The sequence below is a fragment of the Anomaloglossus baeobatrachus genome, chromosome 11, assembly GCF_048569485.1.
Source record: "Anomaloglossus baeobatrachus isolate aAnoBae1 chromosome 11, aAnoBae1.hap1, whole genome shotgun sequence".
In the NCBI taxonomy this organism is placed as follows: Eukaryota; Metazoa; Chordata; class Amphibia; order Anura; family Aromobatidae; genus Anomaloglossus; species Anomaloglossus baeobatrachus.
In genome coordinates, this window is record NC_134363.1 from 24,792,356 (window position 1) to 24,811,700 (window position 19,345).

Sequence of the window (19,345 nt, forward strand, 5' to 3'; positions counted from 1 at the left end):
AGATGTAATTACAAATATATATCTATGTACTTTGTTAATAGTGAAAATTTGTTTATATCATGACACTCTCACATGATCACCATTTTTTAAAGAAGGTTTATTAGGCTTAGCAGTAATACCAAAAGTGTAAAATATTTCTCCAAATTTGTAGCGAGTTATGTTTTGTCACATCAACAGGTCTACACTGTATTGTAATGTGATAAGTATGGTTGTAGCTATACACCAGATCAGGTAAAATAATAATATACCTACAGGTATTATACTTCGTAGGATGCTCCATAGTCGTGTTTTTAATGTATGATTACATCGCTCCACCAAGGCTGCCTTTACTGTATTGTTTATAAAAAATGATGTATTTTATGTATTTTACATACAGGCTTCACAGCCTTATTCATAAACTCTTTGCAACAATCAGTCTGTAATTTCTTTGGTATCCGCTGATCATTTTCAAATATTAATTCACGTGATCTAGCAACACTTATCCTCTCTTGTTTGATAAGGCCATGCACCATGCAAATTTTGATATTATATCAATAACAGTCAGAATGTATTTTATATAATTATCCCTTAAATAATCAATCATGCTGACAAGATCCGCCTGCAAATTCTGCATCAATATCTGACACAATAATTTTATTTGTCACAAATCTTTCTCTCACAGGCTTGTGTAGAGTATATATGCATCCTGATTATTCAGTAAATTAAACAGATCTGTCTTTTTAATACCATGTTTATGTGTTTCTCTATATAGCACCTCCAAAAGAACCAGAATTTTTAGGGGTGAAACACTGTTTTTGTAATATTTTTCACTACGCCTTGATACGATGATTAAATAAATAAGGATGGAGTGGTGCGCATCAACATCTTATTCTCTGTAGCATAAATACAAACTGTATACATCCTGTTAAATGTATCTTTTCAATATAAATATAACTTGAAAAGTAATTTGTCATATACCATGACCCCTATCTATCAAAATGTATCAAATTGTGTTGTCTTTTTTGACTCTTGGTATCTTTTTATTGAATTTTGATATCTTCATTGACTTGTGATATTGTTTTATTGATTTTTAGTATCTTTTTATTGACTTTTCATATCTTAATTGACTTTTGGTATCTTTCTATTGACTTTTGGTATCTTTATAGACTCTTAATCAGTGTTGGACTGGCTACCGGAGGAATCTCCAGTAATACCAGGCGTGGTTGCGGTTACCTCCATTGAACACAGGAGCTCTCACCTAAGCTCCGTAATGCAGCATGGACTGAACTCAGGGTTTGCAGTACTGAACCGCGAGCGCTGACTGATTCCCTGGCAATTGCAGTTCAGTTCATGACAGCTGCGGACAGGCCGGCCTGAACTCTGGGGCTCAGGTGAGAGCTCCGGAGTTCAATGCAGGTAACCGCAGCCAGGATTGGTATTACTGGTGGTTCCTCCTGTAGCCAGTCTGACACTGCTGTTGATATCCTTTTATTGGGAGTAACTGGGCTGTGCTTGTGGGTGTGAACAGAAGGTGTGTTTTCCGCTGTACAGCTTTATACACGGGCCGTGAGTGACTAGTAAACAATGTGCTTGCCAAAAACTAGCTGGGATCAAGACAAGGTTAAAGCATCTATTCTACTCTAACAGTAAATATTAACTTTTTTATTTAATTTTTAACTTCTAGTATTATAGGCATAGGTAACGACAGTGGTCAAAAACATTGCTAAAGATGTGGTCACATCCTCCTCATCAGCTGTAATGAATCAGATAAACATGACCCCACTGGAGGGCTCTGGCATAGTTTGTTGCTAAAATAACAGCAAAAAAGAAAAAGACATGTGCACTATTCACAGCCACATATGCTCATGAATAAAAATATTGTGAAGAGATAAACGCATCAGAAAATAGTAACACTCTCTGTGGACAACATCTTCTAATCATTTATCATGACTTTCATACATGATGCTTCTGTAGTGTGCATAAAATCTGAACTAGATATTTTTGACCTCCCTTTGACACAAACAATTATAGAGAAATTGCTTCTTGTAGAAATTAAACCTATCGCAGCTCTGTCAGACAATGCACCCGTGGAATTTGTTATATCGGGAAGTGTTCAACATTATTATGATCTGAACAACGCGCTACTGTACATAAATTGCATCAGAATGTATCGTGAAACAGGATAATGCAGCTATCGCTGATGGGGCGCGTGTGGCCTTTACAAAATATCCTCTAGCGACTCTTTTTAATCATGTCAATATAACTCTGGGAGGTCGCCTTAACTCACAATCGGATAACCTCTACAGCCATAGTGCATGCATTGAAACTCTTTTAAATTACAGCTCGAAAATACTATAAACACAATTTACTAATGAATTGTTCTATGAAGGCAGTGCGGGTCATCTCATAATGAATGGATCTTGGATGGAGAAAATGTTGGGTTTGTCAAAAGAGCCCATATAACTGCGCACTAAAAGCATGTAGATCTTTTGGGCACAATTTTTGAGATATATTTTTAATCAGCCGAAGCTCATACCAAATGGACTTGACGATCAAGTTGTCGAGAAATAAGTTTACATTCTGTTTGATATCTAGTGACGCAGATCTGTATAAAGTACAGATCTTACAAGCATCTTTCTATGTAAAGAGAGTGCAAGTTTCTCCAGCTGTCTGAATAGGTCACAGTCAGGCCCTACTATCCACAACAGCCAAATGCGCTATTGATAGGACCTGAATTAAAGTATACAGCATACTGACTGCTACGCAAATTACAAACCAGGAGAACCTCTTCTTATGCCAAACTCCAGCAACAGTTATATTAGGTTTTGTAGATAATGAATCATTTAGTGGTTTATCACTAGAAGTCCCAGAGAGGGGTCATTTAACATTTCTACCTTGGAACCCAGAGATGGGTCGAATGACCTGAAGGATTTTAGCTAACATCCTATAATCACCGTCTTCTGTTCTGTAATTAAGGCCATTACTGTCGCACCACAGGAGGTTGTTGTTTTCCATTGAGTTTAGCCATTTAGTTTCTAGTTAGTTCTATTCAGTTTATTGTATAGTGTCATTTGACCCTCTTTCGGGACTTTAGGGGTGAGCTCGATATTTCTGGGACTTCTTGTGTTATATAATAAAAATCTCTTGTGCTTTAATCATTATAATGTAAGCCACCCGGCTCTTTAACTGGATGGTCAGCAGTAGAGATGGGTGAACCAGAGGTTCATGGTTTGAGGTTCGGATTCGGAAATCAAAGGTTTAGGTATGAAGTTCGAGTTACTTACGAGGCAAACCACTGAAGCGAGCAACGCTGTGCTTGGGTATGAGTGATGCTCAGCAAGCTGCATGCAGTGTTTTAATGGCTCACATTTGGGGTAAAATCAGCATGATCAGATGCATTGTTCACACACAAACAAAATAAATTGAATAAAATCACCAAGCGGGCCCTTAAAGTGTTTTATTTATGGCAGGCTGTATGTGGGCGGAAACACAAACTTCCCAATTACTGACTTCCATTGAGGTTCTGTTCAAGTCAGCGTCACAAACCAAACCTTATCTAAATTTTGAAGGTTACTGGCTAATCAAACCTCCAAAGGTTCACTCGTCTCTAGTTAGCAGATACCAGTTTGGCCATACCAACCTAATTTCAATGTTGCTTTAGCTGTCAGAGAGTATATGGCTCATGCCCAATTATCTTGGAAGCAAAAGTTTGATGATTTATGGGTGGAGTCACAATATTTGCATTTGATTTATCCCCCGATCCAGAGCCCAGAGGTTAGTTCTCGCTCGTTAAAACAGGTAACCTGCATGTTGAAGTGTGGTTTGCGCTACCTATGCCACACATTGTAAATATGATTGTATATGCTTTTAAGTCAACTATACTTGAAATCAATCACAGAAGAGAAGTTTTATTTGATTAAATCTAACTATTGATACCCTGTAACTCACAAACCTGTTGACGTTCAATCACTATACAGAACGCATATTTGCTGGTGTATTTCTGTAATGCCTGCCTGATCCGACAGACTCAGACAGGCTGTAATGGACAGGCTAGAGGGAAGCCACTCACCAAGCAAGACCCCTAGAACCATGAAACCCTTTACCCCCTATACAGGGATTTGGAATTACACAGGGCCCAAGGTGATCACTACCTGTGGAAGGTTGCAGTCCAACAGAGTAGTAGTCAGTCAGGGTCAAACCAGGAATTGCAGAACAGGGACCGAATTAGCAAGCAATGACGTAATCAGAAAACAAAGCAGATGTCAAATCCGGATCGGGAAGCTAGGTACATAAACAGTAGGCAGTAGAGGTAGTCAGGAAACAAGCAGAAGTCAGAACACCAGAATCACAAAACAAAACAGAGCGGAACAGGAACCATGATTTCCGAACTATCTCTGGCAGTGGTTAGCAGACAGGAGGGAAATTAAGAAGGGTGGGGTGTCTTCCCATTGGTTGTAGCTCAATGATGGTAACTTCAGCTGGAAGATACACGTGACCTACAGTCAGCAAGTGGTACTGCAAATTCCAAGGAAACCCAGCCCAGTGGATGAGCGGAGGCTGCACCCACTGGTGTCGCTGGCTTCGACTCCTCTCCCATCACCAGCATTATCCACGGCAGGAACACGACCTCACCTGGCGATCGGATTAGAAGTCGCTGGAGTGGACTCTGGTGGTGACATAACAATTTCTTTGTGATTTTCTATCATCATATAGAGTGACTCAGAGACCTGCTGCACACATCGTGAATACAGACACCGCCAGTCAAAGTGGTCGCCGTTGGATATTAGTGATACTCTGTGATGATAAGAAGGCAGTATTTTTTGAAAGATATGGGTTCTCACCAGTCACTGTACTTTTTCCCGAGTTTGAAAGCTTCTTAAACATAAACAGTGAATTATACTGCTATCCCACTCCTCAATTACAGAAAACGTATAGTAGTGTCGGTGGCCAGAATGAGTTTATGTTTTATACCATATAGCGCGGGGTATGCCACTCAATAAAATATTTCAATGCTTTATTACTAATTTTAAAAAAAATGATATTATAGTGGCTGATTTTGTAAATTCAATTTTATATAAACATTCAAGCAGTGCAGGACGTCTTCATAAGCAATTCTGGATACCTGTTTGTAACCATTGATGTGTCCGCTCTTTTAGTTATGGGTACAAGCAGAATAAAGACATACTGATAGGGATCATATGTTGTTGTATACTTACATTGTTGTGAGCCGCGCCAAGTCTTCGGAGAGGGGCGGCATATAAGTTCCATCAATAAATAAATAAATAAAGGGAGATAACCAGACTCTAAAACAGTATTGTATGGTCATCAGTATAGCTTTACACATGTTATAAGATTCTATAGGCAGAAATGTGAGTTGTAATGCTCCATGATATTCTGTAATTGTATGGAATTGATCTGTGACTGAATCATTGTAAAATGTAATTGATTTTTGGTTTTAATAAACCTTTTTAAACTTATAATGTGCCTGTCTTTCATTTTTAAAGAGTATAAAACACATACTATATGCTCTGGAGTTATAAAAGCTGATTAATAGCAGGGCAGTGGGTAATAGTATAATTTGCCATATACCTAATATGCCCAATGAAAATCGAATAATTGAAATATATGTTCATATACATAATATGCCCAATCAAAATCAAGTATAAGGTGTGAATAATATTATATTATAATAAATATATTATATTAAATAATATTATACACTGTGAACTACACTATCATGATTAAATAGAGATATCGAAAGCCAATAAAAAGATATCAAAAGTCAATAAAAGACAGTATAAAACACATACTTCATACTTGGGAGTTAAATAAAAGCTGAATATTAGCAGGGCAGTGAGTAATAGTATAATTGGGTATATACATCATATGCCCAATCAAGATTAATTATACAGTGTGAATAGTATTATATTATAATAATATTATGCAGCTGTTGATGTGTCTGTCCTTGTTATTTGTGGGTTATAATCTCAACCAACTGCAACTGTCTCTTGTTGCGGCACCATAAAGTGTGCATATAATAGAAATCTGTTTACATCAGTAGTTATAAATGGACAGTTTTTACCAGTGTCATAATACAGTGCATATAATCACAGTGTAAATGCAGAGATCTATCAGTAATATGCTGTCAGCTGTAATTGCCTCTTGGTAAAGCACCATAGAGTGTGCATATGTTATAAGTCAATTTCCATCAATATTTGTATATAGGCGATCTCAAGTATATAGTCGCAACAAATATATATAGAAGAGACCTGCCCGTCGTATTCAGCAAGGAAATCGACAGAAGGCCAGACACACGTGCACCAAACAGAATTAGACCCCAACATACGTTTCCCATTTGTAGTCAAGATGCTTCATTAGGGGTAGAGAATTCATCATAGTTTGTAATATCTATTACTGTATTATCGAAATGGCTTGTTGCACTGACGTAGGTGTAAGTCATTTAAGGAGTATGCTCTATGCAAGAAAATAGGTGAGAACATGATGAAGCTCATTGTGTAGCAAACCAGCTGTCATCTAATGGTTTTTAACATTTGATAAATAAGGAATGTTCTTTACATTAGTGAGCGCCACTTGAATTGTCTTTGTTTATAAGGTAATAAAGGTCATGTAAAACTCTCGAAGAGTCCTCAGCCCCCTGTTTGCCATCAGCCACAGATCGTCATGACGATTATCTGATCGGCCTGAAAGCTTAGGTATTTATGTCTTTGGGTGATGGTAGAGCAAAACCAAAGGATGCATAGAAAGACAATCCTTTGTTCTGTTGGAGGGAAAACTGCCAAAGCAGTTTTTAAGAGCTACGTTAATGCTAGAAAAATGAAAAACATATTACCAGAATCCCTGTGTCATGCTGTATCCAGCGCACCGTCTCACTTGACGGGGAGATTGCCGGTATCACGACAAATTAGTATTGGCCAATACAATCGTGCTAGAGGCGTTGTGTTTGGTGTCTATTTAAATGTAATTTTGAGATATAAAATATGACGCTAATATCTTTCACTTGTGTGGCCCAGGGACCAAGATATGACAAAAACCTAGAATTTAGAAGCTTTGTGACCATCTTAGCACAGGCCACAAGAGACTGTAAAATGATGTCACAGAGAAAGGTGGGTTAGCTAAGGCATAAGAGAGACAGCTCCTTTCTGAGGGGTGTATCCCGAAAAGCTGTGTGGTGGCAGCGTAATTGTTATTGCATAGAATTATTGGAGTGCTATCATTAAGGGTACCGAGGTATATACATATACAGTATATATATATATATATATACTGTATATATATATATATATATATATATATATATATATATATATATATTCCATTAGCAGGAATTGGTGATGTATACATTTGCCCTTGCTGTGAGACCTCCAACATTTGGCATTATTAGCTCAGCAGCCTCATCTTATGCATTGTCCTGCAGTACCAAAAGTGGCCTGCAGACAAGGGGGGCGCTAGAGAGTAGCCGTGGTTGACAAATCAGCGAACAGCTGCGGGATTTCTGATTGACTCCCTCGGCTGTTTGTGATAGGACTTTACACTTTCGGATAATAAACTCACAATGAATCAGATTTCGAGGTAAAGTTCATGTGAATAGTAGAATTCAAATTTAGCTTAATATATTCATTTTTTTAATGATCACATCATTCAGAACATAACGCAGAATGGCAGAATGGATATTACATTAAAAAATATTTATAATATTTACCCTCTCAGGTTACAAAGTCGACTTTAACATTCATTGATGACTTTCTTATTTTTGACTTTTATTTAATATAATATTTTTAGAATTGCAACTTATTTATACATTTACTACATTTGCTCATAACATTCTTTTTGAGATTCATGAAATACACTTCAGATTACAGGCAGATAGGATTGTATATGATACAACATTTTAACATGAGAGCAAAAAGAATATAATATTGTCATGGTGCAGGATACGTCCGACCTCAGGACCAACATCTACACTGGAATTTGGGGTCCCCCGTCCAGTGAATAATGTATAAATATCTGAGATTATATTACCTCTAGAAGAAACACAACTGTGAGGAATAAGATTAATATCCAGAGACGTTACAATGCCACATTTCTACAATGCGAGAGACCATTGTTATTTCTCTTTTTGTGGTATAACATTGTTATTATTGGAGCAGAGTGAAATACGTCGCACATTTACTCCTGTAACTTCTATATCAGCAAATACTTCTCAGGTTACAGATATAAGATTATTAGTAATTAGTGACATCAGTGATAGAAAGATACAAGAATACACTGGAGTAATATTCTCCGGGCACAGGACACATTCTACCTATTACACACATTTCTAGGCTGGAACTTGGGCTCCGTCCTGTGATTGATGTATAAATTTCGGAGATTATGTTACCTCTGTAAGAAACACAACTTCATAAGAGGCCGAGATTTCTCCAATATCCTGTAATACTATGTGATCGTATTGGAAAGAATAAGCCATCACAGGATCACATTACCTGGCGAAATCTAAATTTAAAGTAATAAAATAAACATATTTTAGTTTAAATAAAAAATTAAAATTTCACCTGTTTCCTTTTTAAAAGTTGTGAAATTAAAAACCAATCTTAATAGACATTGTCACATCTGTTATCTCCATCAAGAACATTGGATTTTGTGTTTTTGAGTTTTTGTTTTTTCCTCTCCTTCTTCAAAAAGCCAGAGCTTTTTATTTTTCCATCAATGAAACTTGTTTTTGTAGATCTAGATCTTTCGTATTTTGTTGAAAGACTTCTAGTTTTAGCCGACAACATTAATTGTAGCATTTAATGTAAAGGAAAAAATATAAGTGGTGTAAAAGAAAAAATATTCAATATTTTTTTTTTTTTTTTTGCGGTGATCGATATATAGCAAAGAATCACCAGAAAACAGGATTCTCTAGATCAGAACAATTACATCAGTAGAAAATTTGATGTGAACCTTGTTTTTTGTGTTCTGCGTTGACAATTTTATTGATGCCATTTTGCAGTAAATTCATCATTTTCATCACTTATTGCCTTTTTGGGAAAATAAGAGGTACAATTTCACGAGGATCTATAAAGGGTCACAGAGGAAATATCGGGCGACGCGGTACTTAAAGCTGAACTGAAGGCAGAGGAAGAATTTTTAAAACATATGGATCCATCATAAGAAATAATACCGTATCTGGAGCGACGTCAGAGACCTCCGGCTGTCCACTACTTCTCCAGGACTGAGGGGACATTTTTTAATACTTTATTCAGAGATCGGATAAAATGTAAATTAAATCGTTCTTATTAAGAGAAGGGAACACCAAGAGCAATAGGGTCTTATCCGGCAGAGATTAATCCAGGGGAGGAGTAAGGGAATTGCTCACTTATTGGGGTTGTCTAATCCACAACTGAGGAGACAAAGTATGACATCTGCTGAAGAACGCTCTGGTAGGGAAATCCCACCATGGAAACCAAATAGTAGGAGGATAGGAGTAGTAGTTTCCACTGCTGGTAATAGATTCAAGAAATCCAGAGCCCGTATTCATTATCGGATCAGGAGAACCTGATGAAGAAGCTGTTTAAGCATCGAAACCTGAAAAGAATGAATCACATTGTTCTATCCTGAATACAGCTTCTGGATTTCTTGATTCCATTACCAGCAGAGCAGACTACTACTCCTATCCTCCTACTACTTTATTGCTCTCATTAACCCCTTTACGACTTTCTATTTACTGGTATGTCCAAGGTCACATCCCTGCTTTTGATGCAGGCTCAAAAATGGCAACAGATCAGGGCTCAAAAAATAAGTCATCAAAGCCTCAGATCCCGAAAAGTGAGAACGTTTCTGTTCTCAGAAAATAACAACAAATTCCCCATTTTTTGGGGGAGGGACAAATATCTATGATTATTTCACCAATTCTATAAAAAAAAATCTATACTTGTTTGATATCTCCTATATTATATATCTGGGATAAAGCTCTGCATCACTGAATCACAGGTGCTCAGGAGAATGTTTGCTATCTCCGAGCTTGTACTGTCTTGGAGAAGCATAACCTGTTAGATTTACCATATAGTGAACATGATAAATAATAATAAAAAGAAGCACTTGTGAACTGCACTTTTTTTAGCACAATTTTTCCCCATTTTCCAGTACACTTTATGGTAAAATGAGTGGAGTCATTCAAAAGTACAACTTGTTCCACATAAAACAAGCCCTCTTATGGCCATATTCTTGGAAAAAATAAAAACGTTATGGCTCTATGAAGAAGGGGAGTAAAAAACAAAAGTGAAAACGAGGGAAATGGCAGTACCATGAAGGGGTTAAATTCATATGAATTACAGGAAATTTGACACTAACTCAATCACCGCAGATCGATCCGTTCATCTGTAATTACCATAGAGGTCATGTCCGGGAGAATCGCACTGCCGGGTAACAATACAGTAAAAATTAAGCCCAAAGAAATACGGAGGAATTACAGATTTTTTTTAACCATTTCACTTCACTTAAGATTTATTTTCACCTTTTTTTACAGCACATTATGTGGTTAAAGGAAGAACGAATTTAAAAATGTGAAAGTATACTGTAAAAAACAATCCCCCATTAGGTTATGAGGATGGAAAATAACATGTTGTGGTTCATGAATGAGAGGAGGAAGGAAAGAAAGTGGAAAAATAAATGTCCAAATCTTCAAGGGGTTAATAGGTGTCACATACAGGAGATTACAGGAATATACATTACACATCAGTAGAGCGAGTATTTCCCGCTTCTTCTCCTTCTCTGCACAGGTCATTAGGATGTTCACTTAAGGCTCTTTCTACCCTGGCGGGGACAGATCTGAAGAAACCTTGTTGGAAACCCGGTCCCATAAATACATAAATGATTGGATTCATGCAGCTGTTAAGACAAGCCAGGGTGGACATAAAGGTCTGTATTATAAAGAATAGAAAGTTATCTATATAATAATATTCTGGTATCAGTGGGAATATGTAATATGGAAACCAGCAGATGAAGAAACACAATATAACAGCGGTGATGATCCTGGAGGATCTCTGAGATCTCTGGGATCTCTTACTTTTTCTAACCTTGTAGAAAATTGTGACATAAGAGGTGACAATGATGAGAAAAGGGATCACACACATTATGATTAATCTGAGCAGCTGCATAGTGTGATGTAACTTTTTGTTTAAAGGAACTATATAATCATGAAATACACACCATTCACTTAACTCACCTACTCGGTATCTATACACGTAATACAGTACACCCGCTACAATGAGGCTCAGCCCCCAGATGATCGCTGCAGAGATTCTCACCACATTACAGGTTCTATGAACTTTGGCCCAGAATGGCCACATGACGGACACCCAGCGGTCAATACTCATGGTCGTCAGGAGGAGAACACTGGTGGTCATGTTTAGATTAAACAGAAAAATGTTCACTACGCAATATGCAGGATCCGGGGGGAAAGAGAAAGGTGCTGCCCACTCAACAATTCTCAGAGGCAGAGACGCACAGCACAGGAAGTCCGCGATGGCCAGGTGGAGGAACCACACGGCACTGATCGTCTTCTTCATCCTGAGTCCGGCAATCCAGATGACTAATCCATTACCAATAATCCCGAGAGTAAAAACAATGCTGAATAATGTAATTGACGTCTTCTTTATAATCCTAGGATAATAATAAGGATCGTCGTCATCGTCAGAAGACCTGAAAAGAAAGGATAGGGTAGATGTTAGGAAAGCTAATAATTTATGTTGCCATATATGTCTACCTTAGAGGGGTCACCTTTGCCGGGTGGGTGGGTTGGGGGTAGAAGTTGAGACGTCCTCCATGCCGGTTTTCTAGTAACTGTTTAGGGCTGCACGTCCTCCAGTTGCCTCAGCTGCACTGTACCATGAATACAATCTCTTGTGGTCTCATCACAATCTGTAATGTGCATCTGTGCTGTGTCCACAGGGGATGTGATACAAGGTACAGTGATGCTGAAGCAGCCGGCGGCCCTGCCCCTGCCCCAGCGGAGCTGACACTTTACATTACCGCTAAGCAGAGAAAAGAAAGTATTCACAGAGGATCAGGAGCAACACAATAAATGATACTTTATCAACATGAAATAAAAAGACTGACAAGGAATAATAAATAGGGATGATTGAATACCCTATTATTTGCTTCGCCGAATGTCCGTCGAAGACATCGCCGCTATTCCAGTATTCGCGAATATTCGGCCCCCAATGCAAGTCTATGGGAAAGCAGAATAATATCATGTTGGACCCGTTGGTGAGCTGTGGTGACTGGGGAAGAGGCTGAAATGGATGGCAAAAGGCAGAAACAGTATGGGAACAGCCTGTAGAAGGTGCCTCACTGCATTTCTGCTCCCTCCTGATTCATCCAAGGTGAATGGACGCACACTAATGCGTCGCCCGCATTCACCCTCTTCCTCTGATTTCTGTCGCATGTGCCATGACACATGCGACAGAAAACTTCTCCCTGGGTCCAGCTAAGCCACCCCCCATACCCTCGCGGTGTCTCCCGGCGTTCCCCCGCTGTTTTTACCTTTTTGCAGCACTGATCCCTCACTTCCCTCTTTCTTCACAATGAATGCTATGCGCATGTGCAGAGCGCGTCTGTCAGACTCAACTCAGCTTCTTGTTTTCAGTGAGAGCGAATGTAGAGCTGCGCTGGCTGCACGCACTTTGCTGCTGTGACCCAGGGAGGGTAGGTGCAGATTCTTTGCACCCACACTCCTCACATGGAGGGTCTGTACTTCTAGAAAAGGGGGGACACGTTCCCTGAGCATGCCCCCCTATTCTAGAAGGTCCAGAGTCATCGTGGGACTTCTAAAATGTATTACAGGATTTTTTTTATTCTTTACAATAAATTGGTGAAAGAGGGAATGTTTTGGAGAGTGTTTTTTCAACTTTTTTTTTTCTTTTGTCGTCTATTTTTTTTTCTACTTTCATTACTAACAGTTGGTGATGTCGGATATCTGATAGACGCCATGACATCACAAACTGCTGGGCTTGATGTAAGGTGATATTACACATATGGTATTAACCCCATTTATTATCCCGTTTGCCACCGCATCAGGGCAACGGGATAAGCTGGGGCGAAGCACCAGGATTAGTGCATCTAACGGATGCGCCACTTCTGGGGCGACTGTGGCCTGCTATTTTTAGGCTGGAAAGGGCCAAAAACTATGGCCCTTCCCACCCTGAGAATACCAGACCACAGCTGTCCGCTTTACCTTGGCTGATGAACCAATTTGGGGGGAACCCCATTTTTTTTATTATTTATTTTTAAATAATTATAAAAGAGAACCTGGAGCCCCTTCAAATTGGATCCCCAACCAAGGTAAAGCTGCCAGCTGTGGTCTACAGGCTGCAGCCATCTGCTTTACCCTAGCTGGCTATCAAAAATGGGGGGAACTCCACGTCACTTTTTTTTAATTATTTATTTTTATTTTTTTGTGCAAAATACAAGGCTAGGCACCCTTTAGTGCCACATGAAAGTCACTAAAGAGTGGCAGCTTAGAATTTCCAGGGAGGTGGGACATTATATATGTGTTTGACATCGGTCTGCCTGTCTATCTATCTATCTTTCCTTTTTTATCTATCTATCCATTATCTATCTATCTATCTAGCTATCCATCTACAGTATCTATCTAGAGAAATAGACCACATCTATCTATACATCTATCTATCTATTCCTCAATTTATCCATCCATTATCTATCCATCTATCTATCTATCTATTTATCTATCTATCCATCCATTATCTATCTATCTATCAAATCAAATCAAATAAGCTTTATTGGCACGACCACATACAAATTAGTTTTGCCAAAGCAAGTGTACATTAGGGACTGGGACAGTGGGGATGGTGGGTGGGGATTGTAGGAAGAATGAATGGGGCACATCCAGGGTGGGGACTGTAGGGAGTATGGATGGGGCACATCCAGGGTGGGGACTCTGGGGGCACATCTAGGGTGGGAGGTATGGAAGTCCATGGCTTATGGTGGGGCATATCCAGGGTAGAGACTGTAGTAACGGTGGATGGGGCATATCCAGGGTGGGGACTGTAGTAAGGATGGATGGGGCATATCCAGGGTGGGATCTGGGGGGCCACATCTGGGATGAGAGGCTATGGAAGTCCATGGCTTATCATAGTTCTCTTTCTGGAAGTCTATGACATTCGCTCACATACCGCGCAGCTATCTCCACTGTGCTCTCTTCTTCCCCCAGCAGGATATATGTTTTCTCTTCCTGCTTTATGGAGCTAAAATACGGGAAGAGATGGGAGAGTCTCCTGAAGTGAGTGTCCCTCACTGCTGAGTACTTGGTGCAGTGTAGCAAGAAGTGGGTTTCATCCTCCAGGGCCTCCAGGTCACAGTGTTGGCACAGTCTGTCCTCCCTGGGCTTGTAGCTCTGCTTGTGTTGGCCGGATTCGATAGCTAGACTGTGGGCACTGAGTCTATATCGGCTCAGGGTTCTGCGGTCTCTGGGATCCGGGAGTTTTTCCAGATATGGGGCCAGTCTGTAGTCTCTCTGTAGTCTCTGGTACGTGGTCAGTTTCTGTGAGATGTTGATGTCGGTCCTCCAGTCATTGACATACCTCTCCTGGCCCTCATCTACCATCTTCCTGATTCTGGTTCTTGTCAGGCTGCTGTGATTGGTCATTTTGTCCACTTGGGTTTGGGAGAGCTGTGCTAGGGGTCCTGGTTCATCTGGCCCACGTATGTATATCAGAGCTTTGTGGTGATGGGAGCTTGGATTGCTACTCTGTAGATGAGCCTGAAATGATAGTGACTTTTTCAGAGCTGCTAGGTGTAGAGGGAATCTGCCCAGCTCGGCTCGACAGGCACTGTTGGAAGTGCTTCGATGGACCTGGAGAAGGTGCTTACAGAATTCCAGGTTAAATATTTCTGTTGGGCTGGAATCCCACCTTGACCTATCTGGGTGAGTTTGAGAGCCCCACACTTCGCTGCCATACAGGAGGATTGGGGCGATGATGGAATCAAAGATTTTTAGCCAGACCCTCACTGGTGGCTTAAGATGAAACAATTTCCTTCAGATGGCATAAAAGGTTTTGCAGGCCTTGTTTTTCAGGGTCCCTATGGCTTGTTTGAAGCTCCTTGACTGGTGAATTTCCAGGCCCAAGTAGGTGTATTTGTCCGTTCCTGTAAGAGTGCAGCTGTTTAGGATAAATGGAGGATGCTGGTCAAATCTCCTTTTTTTCTTTTGGAACACCATAATGTTGGTTTTCTTTAGATTAATCGGTAGTGCCCATGTGAAATCTATCTATCCATTATCTATCTATCTATCTATCTATCTATCTATCTATCTTTCTATCTACCTATCCATCCACTATCTATCTATCTATCTATCTGTGGCGCCCTGGACAAGCCAGGACGTCACAGGAACTACAAAAACACACCCCACACCCCGGTTAGGCACACCAGTCACAAAAAAATCCTTGTTGCCTCTCTCCAGGGGCTGATGTCCACACCAGGTGGGGCGGAGCCAGGCGGTTGGCCCCGCCCATCGAGGAGTTCACAGCCCTGGAGGCGGGAAAAGGAGTTCAGTTGAGTTTGGAAGTGGAGTTTGACAGTTGAGGGAAGTGGTAGTGGAGCTTCAGACTGACCGTGTCCGGGTACGTGGCCCGAGCACATACAGCAAGTTTGGCAGACGGTGATGACCGTCTGCAGGCGAGGCCGATTGACGCACAACCGTAAGGACCGGGGTCGGGCAGTGGTCCGTTGGTACCGGATCGGGGAGCGAAGAAAAGAAGAAAAGCCAGCACCACTCGGCAGGGTCTACGGACTCCAACCAGGCTTGGAGTTGCCGTTAAACCAGTCAAATCCGTCAGCGACGGGAACCTCCGGGGTTCTTCAGCCACAAAGACCAGACTGAAGGCAACCGCTCAACCGTAAAGGGAAATACAGCTACCGCCACAGCTAGAGTTCCCAGGGCCAGAGCCTGCGGGCAAAAGGGAGCTCCTCTAGCAACCACTCGGCTGGGGAGCGGGCTACCGGTGGGAAGCCATCGGAGCCGACAACACATCCAAGGTGCAGGGAGAGACAGTCACCGCCAACCTACCGGGAGTGACCACCGCAGCCATCTATGGGACCCGTCCATCCAGCCGTTTCTTTGACCAGAGGGGAGATAAGGTATGCACACCAGTGACTATGGAAGGGGAACACATGTATTAGCAGAAACTGCTGTGTGAATACTGACATGAAAAATTCAATAGCTATTTGTAAGAATGAAATGTGAAAAATGGAACCTGCATTACTGCCATGAATATATGAATAAAGAGAAATTTAGCTACTGAATTGATCAATACAATAGAGCCCCAACACTACGCCAAAGTATTTCTCTACGTTGGGGTCCCTAGCTTGTATGTGTCCTCTCATGCAGTTAAAAAACTTACCGTGTATGGGAAGCGGAGACCCAGGCTATATATACGATGTGGATTGGCAATAGGTGTGTATGGGGAGGGTTCACAAACGAAAAACTACTAACATTAAGGAATAACGTTTGGAACTCCATTCTATGTCTGAACTGGGTGCAAAAAACCTAAAAAACATCACTATGGGGAGATAAGGTATGCACACCAGTGACTATGGAAGGGGAATACATGTAATAGCAGAAACTGCTGTGTGAATACTGACATGAAAAATTCAATAGCTATTTGTAAGAATGAAATGTGAAAAATGGAACCTGCATTACTGCCATGAATATATGAATAAAGAGAAATTTAGCTACTGAATTGATCAATACAATAGAGCCCCAACACTACGCCAAAGTATTTCTCTACGTTGGGGTCCCTAGCTTGTATGTGTCCTCTCATGCAGTTAAAAAACTTACCGTGTATGGGAAGCGGAGACCCAGGCTATATATACGATGTGGATTGGCAATAGGTGTGTATGGGGAGGGTTCACAAACGAAAAACTACTAACATTAAGGAATAACGTTTGGAACTCCATTCTATGTCTGAACTGGGTGCAAAAAACCTAAAAAACATCACTATGGGGAGATAAGGTATGCACACCAGTGACTATGGAAGGGGAATACATGTAATAGCAGAAACTGCTGTGTGGATACTGACATGAAAAATTCAATAGCTATTTGTAAGAATGAAATGTGAAAAATGGAATCTGCATTACTGCCATGAATATATGAATAAAGAGAAACTTAGCTACTGAATTGATCAATACAATAGAGCCCCAACACTACGCCATAGTATTTCTCTACGTTGGGGTCCCTAGCTTGTATGTGTCCTCTCATGCAGTTAAAAAACTTACCGTGTATGGGAAGCGGAGACCCAGGCTATATATACGATGTGGATTGGCAATAGGTGTGTATGGGGAGGGTTCAGAAACGAAAAACTACTAACATTAAGGAATAACGTTTGGAACTCCATTCCATGTCTGAACTGGGTACAAAAAACCTAAAAAACATCACTATGGGGAGATAAGGTATGCACACCAGTGACTATGGAAGGGGAACACATGTAATAGCAGAAACTGCTGTGTGAATACTGACATGAAAAATTCAATAGCTATTTGTAAGAATGAAATGTGAAAAAGGTTTTTTGCACCCAGTTCAGACATAGAATGGAGTTCCAAACGTTATTCCTTAATGTTTGTTTGACCAGAGACTCCGTGTACATTACTGGCTGAGTGAGTACCACTGTGCCGCCTGGCACCGCGCTGCCCCGCGACCCTGCACCTCCCCAACTCCCAGCATCCACCTTCCAGCCCACATCACTGGGCCCCGGGACCACCAAATCCCCCTACCCACGGAGGGGAGAGAAACATCTCAGCTGCTCCCTGTCATCGCTCCCGGGATCCCCGTCCAGAGCAGCGGTGGTGTCCCATTATCACCACAAACCGTGGGTCGTGTCACAGACTACATCTCAACAATCAATCCCCCTTTCACCCACGGTCGAGGAGCGCCGCTCGAGTTCCTGTATCCGGCCCACCGCTCGAGCCACCGAGCAGTCGCAGCGCCGGACCCGAGCCGCGAGCACTGTTGAGCAGCGCACCCCCCGCCTGTGACACATAGATAGATAATGGATGGATAGATAGATAGATAGATGGATAGAGAGATAGATAATGGATAGATAGATAGATAGATAGATGTATAGATAGATAGTTAATGGATGGATAGGTAGTAGAAAGATGGATAGATAATGGATGAATAGATAGATAGATATATGGGTAGATAGAAAGATAGATAAATAATGGATGGATAGATAGATCGGTAGATAGATAATGGATGGATAGATAGATAGATAGATAGATAATGAATGGATAGATAGATCGATAGATGGATAGATAGATAATGGATAGATAAAGGGATAGATAGATAGATAGATAGATAGATAGATAGATAGATAGATAATGGATGGATAGATAGATAGATAGAGGGATAGATAGGGGGATAGATAGAGGGATAGATAGATAGATAGATAGATAGATAATGGATGGATAGATAGATAGGCAGATAGATAGATAGATAGATAGGGCACAGGAGACCACATGCCACACAATGGCAACACACAGCAATCCATAGTGAGAGTCCACAGAAAGGGCACAGGAGGCCACATGCCACACAATGGAAACACACGACAATCCACAATCCTTAAAACATGCCACCCAAATCCTCTACCACAAGAACCTGTTATGTCCTATGAAAATCTTTCTTCATTATAGGGTATATCGACCAAATATGACATCCTTAGTTATCAGCAGCTGGAACATTCAAGGATTGAATGCCTCAGCTTTTGGGTCCAAGACAAATGACCCAGACTTCAAACAAAGACTAAAGAACTTTGACATTCAGATCCTGCTGGAGACATGGGCATGAACAGAGGAGGAATCCCTGGCACCCATGGGATATAGGGAATTTTCTGTCTCCGCCCAGAAAAACAAGAACACCAAACAGGGCCGCTGCTCAGGGGGCAAACTAATATGAAACAAGGAGGAGATCAAAGATCACTTTAAGGTAATAAAAAGAGGAGAAAGCCATATCTGGATGAGGATAGGCAGCTCCATCATCACCTCTCAGCAGGACATCTACCTCTGCACAGCCTACATTCCTCCATCAGCATCCCCATACTATAAGCCGGACATCTAAGAAGACCTACAGAGGGAGGTAGCCCAATTCCAGTCCATGGGCAGGGTTCTCATCCGCGGAGACCTCAATGCCAGGATGGGTACAGAGAAGGACTACCTGTCACCTGATAGAAATACATATGTAATGGGAGAGGGGCCCTTCTACAGTGACTAAGTACAGACAGCAAGAAACAGCTTTGACTGAGTGGTGAATAAAAGCGGCAGAACCCTGTTGAATCTGTGTCGGAGCTTGGGGTTA

General features: G+C 40.9%; 1 protein-coding gene across 1 annotated transcript; it reads right to left on the minus strand.

The window, feature by feature from the left end:
* Positions 1-10,706: 10,706 nt before the first annotated feature.
* LOC142255738 (C3a anaphylatoxin chemotactic receptor-like) lies at positions 10,707-11,804 on the minus strand. Its single transcript, XM_075327194.1, has 3 exons — positions 11,758-11,804; positions 11,208-11,679; positions 10,707-11,147 (listed from the first exon to the last, which is right to left on the minus strand). Exons 1-3 carry the CDS (start codon positions 11,802-11,804, stop codon positions 10,707-10,709), a joined length of 960 nt encoding a protein of 319 aa, XP_075183309.1.
* Between the last annotated feature and the right edge of the window lie 7,541 nt (positions 11,805-19,345).

Bases quoted from the DNA above. Each gene is read 5' to 3' on its own strand.
- LOC142255738 (XM_075327194.1), bottom strand. From the start codon at position 11,804: ATGGAGGACGTCTCAACTTCTACCCCCAACCCACCCACCCGGCAAAG. The intron at 11,680-11,757 runs GTGACCCCTCTA...CTTTCTTTTCAG, and splicing joins AACCCACCCACCCGGCAAAG to GTCTTCTGACGATGACGACG. The intron at 11,148-11,207 runs GTAGGTGAGTTA...TTAAACAAAAAG, and splicing joins ATTACGTGTATAGATACCGA to TTACATCACACTATGCAGCT.